The following is a 19,348-nucleotide window of genomic DNA, read 5'->3' as shown; positions in this document are numbered from 1 at the left end:
GAACAACAAAAAGAAATTTTAAGGTGGAATGCCACGCCTATTGTGATGTAGCTGTATGTCCCAAGACATAAGGAGCAACTAAATTTGCTGTTCTATTTTACACTTTAGAAGTCGCGCAATTTTCTGACTTCAGAACTTTCTACCTTTTACGTTAAGTCCACACATCCCAGGCTATGGTCTGACTATCTCCTACTATGACTTTTCTCGTTTCACTATACAACTTTTATTCAATATCTTGTATTAGAAAGAGAGAGGTTACTTAGAAAGATGCACAGAGGGGAATTGGTATGTATTGACTTTTTACGTAATTCTTACGTGTTTTTTCTATAATTTGGGTTCAGGTCGGACGTCTGTTTTACACCTCAGTAAAAGTGTAAACTTAAGCCTAAATAATGAAACTTGGCACATTCACAAAACAATATAAACTTATTCCAGACCAATGAATTAATTTGGCAAAATTGCAAGGACAAGAAATCAAGTCGAACGCACCGAAGATAAGTTGTTTTTCCAAAATATACGATATACTTTAAAAAATGACGTCATATCTCCAAGAACGTTTTTCATTGTAACAATAAAATCTAGTCTGCATTTCCTAAGCAACACCTTGGTAACAACACGCTAGAAAACACATATGCAATAAATATTTATATAAGTTACGTGGACTGTTTTCAAAATTTTTAAAAAGTTACCCCCGTCCCAAAATGCACTAGTACTTCAAAGTACACCTTTTTTTGTAAAGTTTTGTTTTTATTGCAAGCCCCCAATACAATCTAAGCACCAAATCACATGCCCAATAAAAGTTATGCCCAGGAAAAAGGGCTGCGATCACTTTATTTCACCCTTCCAGTCCCCGGTTATTAGGGTTATTCTATCATTTTAATTCTCCAATTTTGTCATACTGTCACGAGCGTTGGGAGTTACAAATACCCATAATGTCATGTTTTTTTTAAAATCGTCTTTCTTATCTATATGTAAAACGTAAATAATCTTATCTTTCTCTCAACTAAAGTTTTTCCATTGGTAATGCTAAATTTTTGTGACTAAACAAAACACAATAGTCAAAGTTATTCTTGAACCATGCTAATTAATATTTATGCCGACTTTCTCATTTAGTCAAGTTCTCTTTCTTGGAGGAAAAAGAAACAAAACTGAAGGTATGTTATTTCTATCTTTGCTAATTTTGCAAAAAAAGTTTGCTGAGTTTTCTTGTTGCCAGCAAAGATATTTACAATGCATCCGTGCAAATGATTATACAAGAAAGAAATTGCCACATATTTTTAGTTAAGAAGACAAAAGAGAAAACGTTAGTTGATCAATACAGTAAGCAAAATTTTTATATAATCAAAAGTTTTTAGGAAATATTGTATCTTAGGATGATACTAGCGTTTTCTGGACCATTATGGCTCAATCAGTTACACTTAAAGTCAATATAGAAACATATATTGCTTTATATAATATATCGCTTTTATTACAACAGTTTTAAAAGGAAGTCTCTTTTAACTAAAGTCCTATTTTTTAGACAAGTATTTTACCCTCTTCGGTCCGATATATTTTGAACATATTACAGAAGTATAGGAGATCATAACTTTAAATAGGTTTTTACAAAGGTAACTAAATTTGGCACCCATAAATCTTTGTTTATGTCCACGCCTTTATTGTTACGCTAGCACAGGCTTAAAGTTTGTTTAAAATGCCACTATTTGCTTTAAATCCCATTACTCTAGTTCTCGAACGAATTTTAACATTCTGTTTGAAGTTTCTGATTGCTAAATAAAATTTATTTGATAATTTGTTTTGTCAAAAATCACTCGAAAATCCACGCGATCCACGGTTAACCACGCGTTTAAACATCCGTGTGTATAAACGAATCAAATGTCTCATGCATATATGTGCATAATTATGCTAAATATCCAACTCACAAGCACACACACCTTGCGTCCCACGTGACAAAATAGGATACTCATGTAAAAATACCCCGTTCTTTATAGAACTAAAAGTTGGATCACTATCAGCATGTTTAGCAGCATGTGCTGGAGGTGAGTATTTATAATTCTTATGATTGATGATATTTTGTGTCTGCAGGTTCGCAAAATGGTACCCTAAGTAGCGAGACGTACGCAATGCTGTATCAAAAGAACGTGCAAGCTCGTAGATTTTTCTACAGGTTTGCACGTTAAGGTATAATGGAAATCGATAAAAAGCCCGCCCTAAAAGTCAAAATTTTAAATATGTGTCTGGGGCGTACTTAATCAAGCATTAGCGGTCTTTGAGATATTTTACTTCCTTATGTTCAGGAAACTGATTTCCAGCACAGTATGCACACTGTGAAGCGAGTATACTTAAACATTTAATTTCCATATAGGTGAGGCAGCCATCCAAGCATTCTGTCGAACCATTCCTTTTCCACGGGTGCGAGCTGCGTGTTGGGCTGTTCAATTTGCAACGCCGACTGTATGCAATGGCTTCTGCTACCTTTATTTTGGATAAATCACTGAACGCATATCAATGTGTTGTTTTTTATCTTTTTTATAACCTAAATTTTTGACATTTTGTAATGGAAAAGCATCTGTTCTCATTTTGAAAGAATTGTTTTTGTCTATCGCGTTCTTTTATTTCTACTCCTTTTTTTCCGATGATTTTTTTAAAGTTGAATATGAAAACTAAGGTTAAGAAAGCGACTAAGATTCCAATGGAAACTGCAATGAAATAAAAAAGTACTGACAGTGATACAATCTTAATTTCCAATGGTACCGGGGCTAAAAGCTTTTCTTTTCTTCATGTATGCTTATTAACAGTCTCCTGAAGATTTTCAAAAATTCTACCCCTTGAAAGCAAAGCGTTAATAATTAGTGAATAACAAAAGAAGTCTCAACTGGTTACTCTCCAAGAATAATAAAGCATTTATTATTTGAGAAAAAATAACGAACGTCGGAAAGCATTTTAAATTATGACTTCAATAAAATACTAGTTAGGGAATGATTAAGTGGATAATCTCAGTCTAGGCTGAAATTTCAACTCAGATACAGGTGGAAAAAAAGTTAATCCGGCCTTCAACTGAAAACTCACTCATATTATGGATTGTGATTCTATGGAGATTTTTTAACTTAGGCTATACGTCCCGGGGCAAAATTTATGCTGGGGGTAGAACAACCGGGCAAGAATTTTCACCCCGGGCAAAATGTTATGTAATCGCAAAAAAATTGTAAAATCGGTTTAAAAAACCGTGTGCATGATGTGAGCATGCAAAAAAATATTGGAACAAGTTCAAAAACGTAACGTTCCACACGAATTTACATGCAAGAACGTTGAATAGAAAATCAACTCCAATTCAAGTTTATCTAAATATTAAATTTCCGTCCTTTCGTCCGTAACACGTGTTTTTATGGATAGCTTTTAAGCGTTATTTATGATGCGTTACCACTGTTCGAAACATGATTGTTGTCCGTGCGTTAAGCTAACTTCGTCCCGAATAACTTCTACTTTCCCAAATGGAATTAACAGTTGATATATCACTTCTTTTTCAGAATCAATAATTTCAATTTTTTCTTTGAATTTTGTTCAAAGATATAAAGGCCACTTCAGATATCTTTCATATATAATCGTTTTCGGCGTAAAAACGTTTAAGTATAGTTTCAAGGCATAGCCATAATCACAACGCTTATTTTAATATGTCGATTAAAAAGATTTTAAAGTTTTAAAGGGTAGCTATTATCCCAGGTATGTGAGAATTTAGTAAGATGGTCTGTTATGGATAAGTGCCAAATGTCAGTAATCAACGTACTATTTAGCGAGAAAAACAATAAATAACAAAATAAAATCGAAATTAAAACTTATTGTTTTTAAATAAAAAATTGCACGGATTGGCTGATTGCTCTGGTTCTAGAAAAAGTAAAAATTTTAATATTGAAAATTCACATTTCTCTTTCTCACATTTTATTCATGAATTTTCAGCCAAGACATTATACCAACATCGTGTTTGCTCACCAAGAGACTGGTCATTACGTGTTAGCATGCAAGCTTTATGGAGAAAAAAATGGTTGCTTTCATCTAGGTCCGAAAATGTAATTGCCGTAATTAACATCTATCTACAATCCGTTTCGAATTAGTCAATCTTTTCGCGCCTTCATCCTCTGCAAGTATATAAGAATATGTTCCAAAAGATTTTAATGTCAGGATAAATGATGAAAAAAAAACTTTGAAAAGATATCAAAAGTAAATAGCAACACACCACATTAAAACAGAAACTAGAAAACTTGGATTAATCAAAAGGAAATATTTTTAATAAATAATGTAATCTATGAAAATAGCATTCGAAATGGGTTTTTAGTAGAAAACATTTGTTTCGCGTAGTTACATCTGCTTTGTTGACATGGTAACAAGAACTGCTCACAAAGAAAACTAGTAAGATAAAAGGAATCTCATGATAACAGATTTATACTTCTTATTTTCTTTTCAAGTTTTACACAAACTTTTCCTGTTACACGCAGATAAACGTTAGCAAATTTCTTTCGCAGTGGGAGCGAATGTTTTTATCATTAGGTTTCAACTTCCAGGTAGGTGTTTTGTGCTCTAGCAATTGCACGGTTTGAATTAAGCTATTTTTTCAAGTATGTGGGTGTCTTTTTTCAACAATAATGTCTGCTTTTTTTGTTATAAAATAAAAAGTATAAACTTTGTTATGTTTATGACAGAGACTTAGACAAAGTATCTTATTCAAGATATTGCAATTTATGCAATTTATTGCCTTTTTTTCGTACAACCTGAGGCCAACCACGGGAGAAATATTAGAAATTTCAACCTTTTAGCTTAGCTATAGTAATTTAAAAATTTTTAGGACTATAGAAAGAAATTGCGACTAAAAGTATAAAAACACACCAAACACGCCCATGCGTTGAGACAACACATTAACAAATGCCTCCTATTTATTTTAGAAAACTTAATTGTTTTAATTATAGATAGGCAATTGTTCAGAGCTACTAATAATTGGGGAGGTTGTCCCGTTACCTTTAAAATATAAATGTTCTATTCTTAACTTGTAATACCTGTTCATTGGTAAGGAGGAAGCAAAAATATTTAAAATATACAGATATTCGAATTATATGAAGAAGCGATTTTGAGAGTTGGTCTGGAATGAATACCGCACCAGTTGTGCAAAATAAAGGGATGTAAAAAATTGATAGAAGTCGAATTATAGAGGGTACTTTAAATAGATTTATTATTCCCCCTAAAGAAACCTGCTCAACAGGAAAAACTATAGCCACGAAACTTTGTATGCACATAACCGTAGATGAGATTTTTGGATGATCTCAGTAATTTCATGATGACTTCATTTTTTTAAAAACATTTAATTTCCGACCTATTATTTTGCTCCACTATCTGCAAGTTCCCCTATTCGGTCCGAGGATTTTCGAACATATTATGAACAAGGGAAGAGGGAGGGTCGAAAGGACCAAATAAGGCTAAGACGTTGTTTTTGTCTTTAGTGATTATACACTTTTCCACCGCCATTAGCTCGACTTTCGTGTAAGTGACTAAAAGTATAAGGCAACAGGCGTTTGTGGCCCCATTAAAGTGATTTAATTTTCTTTTTCTATTTAATTGAGCATAAATTCTTAGATGATTAATTTTCAAAATATGCGCTAATTGCTGATTAGTAATTTATTTTTTTTGAAAAAAAGGATTTTTATGGTTGTTTGACATGAGACTTTTTAGAATGTATCCCGGTTTGGCTAGCCTATTGAAAACTTCTGCTTATTGATAATAACAACATCAACTCAACTGACAGAAAATATTTGCAAATTATTTATCTACGACAAATTTTAATCCGGAGTCATTCATTAATTTTATTCTATGTGTTGCCACACCAAAATTTTGTGCTGTTAACGTAGGGAGAGGAAAAGGAGAGAAATTAACAAAATTAATTAGGCTTTATTGTTATGAAGAATAAATGACATCTAAAAACCAGCAGCAGTTCCTTTAAATAAGTAATAGAAGTTAGCCTTTCTATGCAGCTTCCTAAATTTTGGCGAAGCTAACATTCAGTGCTAAATTTATCTGATTTGAATTTATCCGCAGCCTTTGTAAAAGACATAGATATTCTTATTTTTTTTGGCGGCAGTTATAGCAAGGAATGCTATTTTGCTACTTTGAAGCATGAATATATCTATGTTTCAAGGCTATATAGAAGCAAAGGGCTAAAAATGGATACTAAAACAACATTATAAAGAAAATTGGGTGCTTAAACCTGATAGGATGTGAAGTGAACATCATTAAGTTCTTTGCAAATAAGCAAGCCAGTTGATAAAGGAGCAAGGATTGAAACTATAGCTGTAAAAAATAACATTAGATGAAAGCAAGGATTAAAGGTATGTTTTGATAAGAAAACAACAAGCTACATTGGCCAAACTCTTAAAATTTGGATAAACGTTTAAGTAATCTCACAAGGAGAATTAAATTTAATTATAGCAACGCAATTATCCTTTTAATTGGTTTAATTACAGTGTAATCGAGAGTTTTTAATTAGAGGTTAATCCTCTTTTGAGGACCTGTTAATTTAAAAACGATGTAATTTGTTTTCGTTAAAGAATTGTGGAAGATACGACGCGGCAAACTATTTAGCAAATGGAAGTTTTAGACAATATGGCATTGCAAAACACGTAAGTTTTTTTTATCGTCATCATGTACAGACATTTTTTATGTCTGTACATGAAATATCTTCTTGTTGATAATTTTTTATTAAGGCAAACTAACTTTGTGAAGAGACTGAATAAGTTTGTTTTGTCAATCAGTTTGCAGATTTAAAAGTTTTTAAAATATCTTTGTTACAACAGTGATCGATACGTTTTCTTTATCGCAAGGAAACGAAAGAACACATCTTAGGTAGAGAGAATTAATGACAGAATTATTTTTTTGTTTTTTAAAGGGGTTTACAAATCACATTCTTTGATATTTTTTTCCCTTTGATCTGTTTCATATTTTCATATTACCGTGGTTGTTTGATATGGCTGGTCCAAAATTTTAAATTAGGGTTAACTGACACGGTAAAACGCGATAAAAAGGTAAACGACAATAAACTATAAATGAACAATAAACCTTCTATTCTAAATAGCTACAGTTCACATTACTTCCTATTTTAAATAGAGTTAGTTACTTTTCACGAATCTTCAGAGAGATACCTTTATTAGAGAGATGTGTGTTTATAACAATGTTCAAATTAAAGGCGGCTAGATATTCAAAACAAGGGGACGTTGGAAGTATCACAGTACTAGACATCAAAAATCTCTGTCTTTCATTTAAAATGTCTCAGTTTCTTCAGTTTAACTCTCTGATTTCCTCGAAGTATCGGCATTAGACTGTCCGCTATACATGATTAAGAACCCATGTCTATAAGTTGTTTAAACCGAACAGGGTTGCAAATGCAGAAATGCGTGGAAAGTATCAGGTTCAATTCTTCACACCAACTGTTGAAAAAACACCGAAAAAGTAGAGTGGCTGCCTCGTTAAATATTAATCCTAGTGTAGAAGTTTAAATGAAGAACCGCCTTTACCTTTTTACAGTTATATAAAGAAATAAAGGGAAATGAAAAAAAGCAAACGAAGGCATAATATGTTACTATGAAAATGGATTGAGGTGACTTACTTCTATGTTAACATTAAAATACTCCATCAGTATTTATTTCTCAATTTGAAGTCACTATAGATCTTTATATCCAACGACAAAAGATTTAAGATAAAAGGATATAAAATGTTTGAAAATTAGCAGTTGTATGTCTAAAACAAGTACAATCAGAAATAAGGCACAAATTTTTAAAACTAAGTTTTTTTGCGTATTTTTGTTTTATCCCCAAAACAGTGAGGTGACTATATCCAGGGTGAAAGAGTTGTGTTAGACACTGCAGTGAGATGGGATATAAATTACGAGACGTAGAATTTGTCAAAGAAAAATGAAAGTTAGAACGTGAGTGGGCTGTTTTGTCACAATATTCTCAATAAGTTGGGATTTTACATGTAACCACGATTTACCAATCAACACCACAATCAATTAATACGTGATTGCTGCCAATAGTGAAGAATGTTGTTGATGTTATCGTATTACAGAGTTAATAATAACATATGATGCAATTAAGCTGAGAAATGATAGATTGAATGATGCATTTTGCATGAATATAAGAAGAGTTTGTATCAAACTTGATTTAGACATGAAAAACGAAAGAGATGTACAATTGACTAACTTATAACAAAAGCATGAAATAGATTTTTTTAATAGATACGTGTGAAAAACATTCTGTAGCGAGAGAATAATATACTACCCTAAGACCGAATTTTTAGAAAAAAAAGCACTCTTCAATTAGTGTTAAGAGGTTAGCAAGGAAAAATAGGATATTGAAAGTGATGTTTGCATAATAAATAATAGTTGCTCGTTTTATTTAAAATAGAAACGACATCAGGGACATTTAAAACCCTAACCCCTCCTCCCTCCCTACAGCTACCACACACACAAACACACAAAATTTTGGACGTAAACCTCAATAAAAAAAGGTATTAAAATGAGAAATTAAACAAAAATATTTTATATTGTCATACGTATGTATTAACAATAAAATGCTCGGGTTTTATACTAATGCTTACTTACTCTTTCGAACTACTAAGAATTAACAAGACTGCCGAATATGATAATGTTGACTAAAGGTTATGCGATTACCAATAACGAAGGCTGTCGTGAACTTACTACGTCAAATAAAGTGCACAACAACAAAACATATTATTCGGACTCTTATCTTTATAGCTTCTTAACGTTAATCATTTTTTTGTCATTTTAAACATAACTTAAAGCATTAATTAAAAGATTATAGGTGATGATACAATAGTGGTCTCAGCATCTTGATGTCAGCAATGGGGATCCTTAAAAAAAACAATTGACATTGGAAATTAGAAATAGGCGTTAGAAATTTAAAAATGGTGGCATGCTGTAAAGAAACACAAGACAGTATAGTGAAAATAAAATCAATGACAGAGTTTTATTTAATTACCACGATATTGAAAAAAGAGATGTATCTTATTATCAACGCAAATACAACTTTGCATATGTATTATATCTGTGATAACGTAAACTTAAGGAAGTTCTAGCTTAAACGTTTCGAAATATTCTGTTATGTAGCCAGCTACCTATTTACACATGTTTAGGATCTTTTAAGTTATACGGACAAAGTTTTCATTTTCCTTTTAAACAAGCTAGCCCGCCTTGATGGCTCACACAACGTGTCTACCATTTTGCTTTTATTTGAGAGGAATTATAGTTGTTGTAAATAACGAATTTTTATTTAGTAAAAATTGCTCAGTGCTCTACCATTGATTATGTAATGGCATAGTAACTTTAAAAACGGCTTACTAATCAAAAGTTTTACCGACGTAACAATCGCGAAAAAATAAATACGTAACACTTAGCTAGTCACAAGAACTTATAGAGTTGATTCTGTAAAGCGTGCAGAAGAAAAATCAGTACAATACCTTGTCCTGAAAACACGATGTTTTACTGTATTATACTTTTTCAACGTCACAGGATTTACTAATATCAGGTTAATGGTTGGCGCACAATTTCTGATTCGAGTCACCCATTGTGGTATATGGATAAGTAATTGTCAAAGTCATCTAAATTCAAATAACGGTTCTTTTCTTTATCTAGTCATTATTTAAGAACAAAGTCTAATGCAATACGTTAATTTAGGAATGAGAAAAAGTATACGGAAAATGATCAAGATGTTTATGACGCAATACTGAGAGTGAAACACTTGAAGCGAAAAGCAAGAAACGAGAAAGAACACATGATTATCTACTGTACCGAATTGGCAATAATAACGAAAGAAAAGAAGGAGTAAAATTTTATATCATTAATTTCTGCTTTTGTACAAGCCCCGAATGTTGCTAATAATACACATTTTTAGTTATAAAAATTGTACTTTTTGTTTTGAGCCTCGTGATTCTTAGAAAATTATCATTTTGAGCCTTATTTAATTCTTAAAGTATGATTTCTTAACACTATTCAGTCGGGGGTTTTTCGAACATATTGCAAGCGAATTTTTACATTCTATTTAAAGTTTCTGACAGCCAAACAAATTTTTTCAAAAAAAGTCCTTCGAAATTTTTTCAAGAACCGTCAGCCATTTTATATTAGGTTAACACAAGAAATAAATAACAGCTTTGTAGTTGCGTTTTTGACAGTTCCAAAATATGACGTTTCCGCACTTCAAGAGTTAAGTTATTGTGAATTATTGTTAAGTAATAATCAAAACGCAAAGGTTGATAATCTATTCACTTTTTATTAGATTGGAAAACGAAGTTAAAAAGTTGATGGAAACCATTACTAAATTACGTGAAGAAAATCAAAAACTTTTACAAAGTCAAAAGTGCATAAATAATATTCCCCAAGACTTCCAGAGATCAAAAATTCATAACATTGACATCACACCTACAATTATTGAAACAGATAGCAAAACAATTCAAGTAGATATAAAACCACTACGTCGGCCAATGGAAATAAAGAAAATTAATGGCATAGCGATACAACCAAACATCTTGCAGAATACAGGTAGAAAAAGATTCGCAGATAGTTCAACCCAAACGAAACTTAAAATGTCACGTTCCATAGCGTGTTTAACTGAGAAATTGACATCATTGTCCGTTCATTGCGATACGTCTGATTTGCAAGAAAACATGGCAAAAAGCAGAAAAAAGAAGAAAAAATTAATAGAATTTCGATACCTGCCGGAGAAGGTATCTCCCACACAGGTTGGTACATCGTACAATAGTGTTGTAATGTCTTTGATCTAAATATCTTTGATATCTAAAATGTGCCTATAAATCAAGCAGAAAGGAGGTGCCTACATTTATGCGTGTTAACATTCTAATTAATTGGTCACACGAGGCGAGTCAGTCCGGTTAAGCGGGACGACTCGTTTTGATAAGATTTTTCTCCTCATCAGAAATATTATGTGATCGCATAAGGAACAAGCCAGCTCGGTTTGACGAGGGCTAGAAATTTCTCAACTCCAATCCAACCAAACTTGCCGCAACATTTTGGTTTGCCGCAGGCTGATATGATTTTGCTAAGCTAAGCCTATTAATATGAGTATATTAATTTGTTTTTGTCCTAAAAGTTGTTTCAGATTTTAAACACTTTTTGCTCAGAATTTTTTTTTTAAGATTTGCTCCTTTTTTGGGTTATCTAAAGTAACTAGGGAAAACATAGTTCAAGATAACAAGTGTTTAAAGGGAATCCTGCACTGAAAATGATATTTTTGTATGTTAACGAGGATAAAAAGTTGTTGATCAAGTTTTTTGGAATATTTGAAATTCTTATTTCGCTCTTGAGGCATTTAGCTTCAAAGATTTCCATTTGACCTAATGACATCACCATTAATGATGTAATAACGTAGTAAGCATAAATTAATAATTTAAATATCTTGCAAACCTGCAAAAGATCAAAATTTTTTATTAGTGTGGGCTTATGCTCTTAATGATATCTTGACAAGGTAGATATGTAAAGTCAGCATTTTCTAGAACAGTGCTTATGACATCATAAGTTCTTAGATTATAAATATTTAAATCTTGAATAACTTGAGAACGAAAAAAGATTTTTAAAAAATTCCAAAGGACTTGATAAACAACTTTTTATCCTTCACAACATAAAAAATATCATTTTCGATGCAGGAATCCCTTTTAGTATTATTTGGGTAAGCTTCCTATCTTTTTTTAATTTTAGTATCTAATGAAATATCAGAATCAACAGTGTCCCGGCAATTTAAGGTAGGGCTTCATTTTTCTGCCTAAGTAGATAGTAAATATCTTTGATAGACATCAGACCAGAATATGAGTAGGGTGGTAAATTATTATAATATCAAAATGAATACTGACCCCTAAAATTCAATGCAAAAGAATATTTTCGTACTATTACGTCATATAGTAGCTACGATACATTATCGGTAAAAATGTGTAAACGTAAATAAAAAAGACTTGGCAACAAAAAGTAAAAAAGTCAGTAAAAATGATCGCCAAGAAAATTGTGTTAAAATTTTGGTCAGTAGAAAATATTGGTCACTGAGTGAAGAATTGGTCACTTTTTCCCAACTTTTTTTTCCAGTAAGGGATATATATATGAGCTTTTGTAATTATTTCTGGAATTACCAAGCTGATCTGAAAACATTCATATAATATTAGTATTAGTATTTAGAAAAAGATACTTCATTTCGTCTAATTTGTATTTACAAGAGAGAAATTGCTGCCATCAAAACCCAATCCAACGTGTTTGCTATTTTAAGTGATAGCTACCTCGTGGAACGGAAAACATCAAACGTATTTCTGACGTCAATGATGATCGTCAATGTTTTTAAGCTTTTAATAGGATACTTGTAGGAGAGATTTTTGTAAGTAACAATGCTGTTGGTAAAATTTTGAGTTTCCCCTCCAAATATTCTCATTACCTCTAAGTTGTGTTAGATTTGAAATATATTTTAACGACCAACGTCGTCAATATGGAAACTATTAAAATGGAACAACACTTAGCTATTGTGCTGAAATTTGCTGTTTTTAGGATAGATATTTGCCAAACCAATGTTCTTTGTGTAATGCTAATGCGATTTGAGTTTAACACCTAAATATCGTCTAAAGTTGTTATAAAAGTCTTAACGCTTACAGTGAGCATTTTATTAAATGACTTCCGATATTTTAATAATTGAAACAAAGTTTTCTTTTGTTTAGACAAACAGATTCATCCAATCTTGAAAAGAACGGCATACACCTGCCGTATTTAAAACAATCAGAGAAATTACCAGAAATACACGAGAACTTTAAATCAAATTTAAGAAAAGAATATAGCAATTTAGATATTTTTGTGAATAAATAAATGTTTTTTACCATACTTTTGTTTCTTACCACTCTTCATTGATTTCTTGCATCAAATATTCACATTCTACACGAGATACATGTCAAAGCAAAATAACTACCTTAGAATGGCCCTTTTCCATGGCAATTTAAATTGATAAATTAAGTTACTAAAACTATTAGCCCGTCAAAATTACAGGTGACTCTAGAATCCTTTAAAAATCCTTCAAATCAGTTCCACATGTCCGTTTTTTATCATATCAATAATTGAGTTCTAAGAAATTGTACACCAGAGGAACCAGCGAAGGGCGTTTACCTAGCGCCTATAGTATGCTTGATGCTGCGCGTAAATCTCCTCATGCATTTTTGTGGTTTGGTTGCAGCAAGCCTCCGAAAATTACATGTGACGTTTCAACCTACACTAACGAACCCTACAAATGCCTTTCGATGTTAGGAAAACAACCATAATCTGCATTTTCCAACCCCGAACTTTTCAGTATATTATAAATTGGCTTACTGGCAACTAGCAACTGGTTTTCAATTTACCGCTACCTTCGTCCGAATGTGGGATCACACTGGATGGTGTTTCTTGGTAAATTTTTGGATGATATCACCGAAATTCTTGTTATATTGACGATGACGATAATTTCACGTGACTGTGTATTCCTGGATAAGATAAGTAAGGAGAAGGCCGACTTTCTCTACTCCCTCGTGATTCTTCTCTGTTTTCCATTTGACAGCCACATCATAGTTTGTACTTTACTCATCACGTGTAATTTTGTTCTGGTCAAAGCTCCTTAAAAACAAAGCTGAAAAGTGACTTGCAATCTCCATAAGAAATTTCACTTCATCAACTTAAACGATTAAGAAAGTTTAATCACCAACAGGTAACTAGTTTCAAAGTCCCAGTTGAAATTTAAAAATAATAAATTTAAAACTTTTTCGCAACGATGTAAGATTTACGACACTTTAAACGAACAAAAACTCCTTGTTTGATATTGCTATTTTTTATGATCGGCAAAGTAGCCTGTTGAATATTATATTCAGGATTTTACAACAAACTCTTAAAGTCACGTGACTTTCCTATATATATGTATTCCTAACGATGTACGTCATTCTTCATACCCAGTGTTGAAATATTATATCTGAATTGACCGGAATCAGTTAAATTGAGTGACACTTCCGCCATCATTTTGTAGACTTATCTAGGTGCGATAAATGTATTGATAAATTTTAAAGGCTATCCTACATTACCTTACGTTGATTAATTAATGAAACTTTTCGCAAGGTCCAAAAAATACATTTTGCAAAGATCAATTTTTGCCTCTCAGTCAAATCGAAATTTTTCGCCTATTAACTATTATGAGGTTTCAGCTACAAGAAAAGGTTTGCGGAGAATAACTAGTTTTTCTAAAAGTTTCGCGAAGTTAATTAATCTATATTATAATACACGTATACCCGTCTGTCTGTCACGCAAAATGGTAGCTTAGCTGCGTAATAGCGAAAAGCACGCAATGCGGTATAAAAAGGACGGGCGAACCCGTGGATTTTCCACGGGCTAACGACTAGTTTCTTTAATTTAACGAAGTTTTATTTTAACGAATTAACAAAAATGCATTTTTCGACCGATTTCAACCCCTGATATTTTTCCAATAACTCTTGTCTGCTATGCGCAGGGTTATGATACTTACTGAGGTGTTTTATTTATCTATTAGGCACCTGCATGCTAAATCGGTCAGTCCCAGAGCCTGAGATAATGTCTATTACTCGAAACTACCCCTAAAAATCTCTATGAAATTTTTATAATCGGGAAATTATAATAACTTTTGTTAGGATCATCCTTAGAACTTGAAACATACAACACAACTTTATTTATTCAAGGGAAATCACTATGTTAAATTTGGACACGTGATTAATCGGATCTAACGATTTGTATGAATTTTACCTGAGAATCGGGAAAAATCGGATTTTCAGGCAATTTTTAGCGATTGTTTTTATGCGAACTATGTAAAAACCGGAATATTAAATAACTTTTGTTTGGCTGTCGGGAACTTTAGACAGAATTCGTCTCTCGAACTAAAATAATTGAACTTTAGGCAGATATTGATTGTTTGAAAAAATTTTAACGTCATAGGAAAAGTGGTGACATAAGCAAAAATTTATTGCCGTTTATTTCCTGTCATAAAGCGTACTTCAAGTGCGCCAAGATTTATCCAATCATAAAGGTTATGGACATGTCGGGTATAATCTGCCACACGGTCATAATATCTTTGAAAAACTTTGGACTGAATAAGGTTAAGACACGTTCTTCTGACATTTCCACTTGTAAATGTATGTGGAAATGTGCCGCCTGAAAATTGCATGAATTCAGCTCAATAGTGAACGACTTGATACAAAGAAAAGATGGATAGAAAGTTTCTTGTTTTCACAAGCGCAGATCTAAAACTTCTGTTATCTTCGTAATCTTCAGCAGACCTATTCTTCATTAGGTTGATCTTTTACGTATTTTTTACGTGAGTCCTCATGTAAAAGAATACGTGAATGTGAATATAAGTAATACATGATCGGGAACTGCAAAAATCACGATATGGTGGTGTAGAAAGGCGCATTTATTATTGAAAATCGTGCAACAGATATTTAAGATACATTTTTTCCTCAGAAAATAAAACACGTATTTAAATTCTAAACACTTTTGATTGTGTAACATATTTCAAAATTACCTTATCTCGATTCAGTCCAAACAGACTCTTAGTTATGGAGCGTAACATGACGCGTTAAGGCCTAACACAATATACAAATTACTTTACATCTTAAATCTTTTTCTATAAAACGCAATTCAATAAACAACAAAAAAACGTAACAATTTTTTACTAAAGGTAAATGTAGCAGAAACCATTACATGCCACTGGTCCTGTAATTTGAACAGCCCAACACGGAGGTCGCACTTGGGGAACAGGAATGGTCCGACAGAATGCTTGAATTGCTGTAATACCTAGATAAAGAAGTTAAGAATTGGACAAGTGACCACTTCAAAAAACACGGTGAGAATGATAAGAAAATATTTAGGCCGGAAGGTTATCTAGTCTCGTGCATTTTTGGAAATTATGCCTGCACAGTACTTTTGACAAAACATGCTGGGAGTGAACCGGCTACATCTTCAGGCACTAATAAAGAAAATGCAAAATATTAATTAGCATTTTGCCAACATTTTAACACAGAGAATTATGTAGAAAATGTTCCAAAAAGTTCTTAATTTTTTTTCAGCCATGGAGAGCTATAATATGCTTTTGTTAGGTGTGTCTGTTATTTTAAGTTATGCGTGGGTTGGCCAATATGTCTCACAAGATTTCGTTTGAACAAGAGTAGCTAAAGGAAAGTCGTTCTGTGTATTTTTATCGATTGTATTGGATAAAATTGTGTTATATTACCACTTAATTATCTTCGTATTTTATATTACATAACAATTCATGCAAAGTTGTTTTGCCTAGCCAGTTAGAGCTGAGCTTACTCTACTTCGTTGGTGTATATCAAGGAGGTAGCAAAGTTAAGGCCATTTTGGGTATTCTTATCAGAGACAGTGAGGAGAGGGCGATTTACATCTACAGTTAATAATTTTTTAAAAAAAGCCTTTTACTATAAAATTTTTCACAGTATTTATATATATAGCCAATAGAACATTCATAGAAATAAAACCTAAATCTACAAGCATTATAAAAAAGGGAAGAAAGTGGCAAAGTTTTCTCTTGATGACAAATAATTTTTTGGACGAAAAATTTTTGCCGATATTTTTTGTCCGAAATGGACTTATATCTGAACAAACTAAACCATCTTTCCGCAATATTATGCCAAAAATTGTTTTGGACAGTTTCCAAATAACTCTAAAAGCGTATTTAACCTTCGGAAAGAAAATTTTTAAGAATATAAAAGAAATGATAGGATGTTGGAATTTTTCCCCTGTCGCCATTACTATAATAAAGTTCACTCTGCTTGCTATATTCATCACTTGACTTAACAAGGAAATTTCTTTATTTGACTTTACAAGGGAGACATTTCTTATCATTTTTGAGTCTTAAGTACAAGAGTTATAATTATATAAAAATTGCGTAATAATACATTCAAACGCTAACGGCCATACAGCTCTCGGAGTGTAAACGCCGGTGCTCAATATGTTTAATTTCAATTACGTTAAAGATGGCAGCGTTTCCTAAAATCTTAGTGATTGGTAAGAAAAAGTGTCTGTCTGCAAGCGGACACGTGTAAACAATCTTTCTGTGCGTATTCCTAGATATTCGAAACTGCGGTTAAGAACGCCTTAATGTGAAGTGGTCGTAAATATCTACTTACGCAAACAGAGAAACAGCGCTATCCAAAATAATACGCAAGTCTTCATCGTTGAGATTACAAGATATACCGTAAAAAAGTTTCACTTTTCTTCGAACTGTACGATACTGCCACGTTTTAAAAAAGAGAAAAGAATTATTTGAAAACTAGGTAAAAAATAAAATTAGTTCAGTTGTGGGATAATAACACGAATTATGTTTTTTTAAAAGTCGCTTGAAGAAAGATCTTTGTTCTTTCTGTTTAAAAAATAAAAAATTATACCAAACTTTTTGACTAAGTTCTTGTCAGTAAGTATGCAATTAATAAAACTGGTTTAACTTGTAGAAAAAAACAGACATTGTTTGTTGGTATGGCGCTTTATTGCTTTAAGCTCTTCATCGTTGAGGTTTTTTTTAAAACACTACTTTCGGTTTAACGATGACTTTACAAAAGTTAATTTAGACAATGTAGGATGTAATAGATATTCTGTACAAATGTGTGAGAACATAAAAATGTTTTTTTGACATATTGTCAAAAATGGGTGGTATATTTCGAAGAAAAAAAATGCACCGTAATAATGTCCTCTTCCACCTCAATAACATCAATTACTTTGCCATTAATATGTCTTTTTTCAACGGCCTGCGTAAAAACAAGAACAATAGATCTAGTAACAAGTGCAACACTCGGCAAACCGCAGAAAGAAGTGTGAATCCTAGAGAAGACATTGAGCGAGTTTGATTCGTTTGAACTTATATTTTATAAACACCAGTCAAAATAGTTACGATTCAAATTGTTTGTCGGGCGATCGCAAATATATGCCAGATATTTGCTCACTGCTGTCGCGATACTGACAAAATCCTAGAGGTAAATTTATAAACGCATTAACAAAACCAAATCTAAAAAATGAAACCCGTTTTTCACTTTCTCATGCGTCAAGAAAAACGCGCTAACCAACAGCAATAAAAATGCACTTTCTCAAACAATCAATATTCAGATCAATATCAGTATTCATAAACAACTTTTCCGATTGATGAAATCAAATTGATGAAGGAGAACAGAAGCTCATCCATTTTTTTAATTCCATTGTGTTCTGGACGTCATATTAAGGATTTGCATATTAAATAAAATGAGAAACAATTCAAGGGGTTATACAAACAATTTTTGCAGTTAGGAGAAAAGTGTATCATCAAAACTTGACTTTAAAACTGTGTGCCTATACAAAAAAAAAATCGCGGTCGGTTTAACCCTATTAGGTATGAGCTTTTTTACCATTGTAAGTACGGGGGGGGGGAGGCATAAAGCGCCCGCGAGTTATAACTGTTGTTCTGTTTGGTTTAAGTGACGACACTTGCCGCAAAGTAGCATCAATATGGTGTGACTTAATTAGAGAGGATATACTTGGGTTGACATGTCATCATTGTCATCATCACTTGGGTTGACATGTCATCAATTCATCATCGACCATTGTCTCATTATGACGACGTCATAATGAGACAATGGTCGAAGAAAAATGTTGTTTTGGAACTTCACATTTTGTTATCTTTTTTAAAACTATTTACAGTACTAGTCATTAAAAAAGTAATATAAGAATGTAAGATATTATTAGAAACATTTACAGGTGCTATGAAGACAAAGGATTTTTCTAGGGAGAAAATGGGTTGATGAGAATTTAAATCTTCAAGAAATAATTTTCTTGAAAAATTGATGTTTGAATACCTTGGTGTTAGTACGTATCATCTATGCACATTATCCCATACATAATCACATATTCATACAACTGCTCACTTTAGAAAACACTTATTTTTACCCATACAGCAAAAGTACCATACAATAAAATTATGTAATTTCCAAATTACAAAAATAACACAAATTAGAACTGGTGACAGTAAACGTGGAAAGATAATATTACATAGAAAAGTTGAAGTGAAAATACTTGCAACAGTTTACAATGTAATTTGCCCAAAATCCATAGTTCTTTTAAATGATGAGAGGTACAGTCTCTTTCTCTTGGCTTGAGCACAGCACGCTATTTTAATTAAGTTCGATGTATTTGTCCAGGATTTAGTATTATTCTGATACTATAACCGACGTAAACGTTTAGAGTGGTGCATTGTAAGAAAGTAAGTAGTGGCATGGCATGGCTCGTACATTC

The 19,348-nt window shown here is 32.4% G+C and overlaps 1 protein-coding gene and 1 long non-coding RNA gene across 6 annotated transcripts in view; one reads left to right on the top strand and one right to left on the bottom strand.

The window, feature by feature from the left end:
• The first annotated feature begins 4,445 nt into the window (after nucleotides 1–4,445).
• Nucleotides 4,446–19,348, top strand: part of LOC130613374 (uncharacterized) — a 54,625-nt gene continuing 39,722 nt past the window's right edge. For 2 of the 5 annotated variants that reach the window (XR_008975660.1, XM_057434730.1), the window contains exons 1-5: nucleotides 4,447–4,553; nucleotides 6,585–6,656; nucleotides 9,725–9,871; nucleotides 10,323–10,785; nucleotides 11,759–11,802. Coding sequence is in view for 4 of the 5 variants with exons in the window: in XM_057434730.1 (XP_057290713.1) it covers nucleotides 6,622–6,656; nucleotides 9,725–9,871; nucleotides 10,323–10,785; nucleotides 11,759–11,802 (689 nt within the window). In the remaining variant the exon portion in view is untranslated. Of the gene's footprint in view, nucleotides 4,554–5,631; nucleotides 6,366–6,584; nucleotides 6,657–9,724; nucleotides 9,872–10,322; nucleotides 10,786–11,758; nucleotides 11,803–12,753; nucleotides 12,914–19,348 lie in introns of those variants that run through there. The other 3 variants (XM_057434728.1, XM_057434729.1, XM_057434731.1) reach the window with 3 other exon arrangements.
• On the bottom strand, nucleotides 15,468–18,209 carry LOC130613377 (uncharacterized). Its single transcript, XR_008975661.1, has 2 exons — nucleotides 17,221–18,209; nucleotides 15,468–15,868 (listed from the first exon to the last, which is right to left on the bottom strand). It is a non-coding gene; the product is annotated as an uncharacterized LOC130613377 (long non-coding RNA).

This window comes from Hydractinia symbiolongicarpus, chromosome 11 (genome assembly GCF_029227915.1).
Source record: "Hydractinia symbiolongicarpus strain clone_291-10 chromosome 11, HSymV2.1, whole genome shotgun sequence".
In the NCBI taxonomy this organism is placed as follows: Eukaryota; Metazoa; Cnidaria; class Hydrozoa; order Anthoathecata; family Hydractiniidae; genus Hydractinia; species Hydractinia symbiolongicarpus.
The sequence above is the reverse complement of the archived record's forward strand: the minus strand, read 5'-3'. Positions and strand labels throughout refer to the sequence as shown.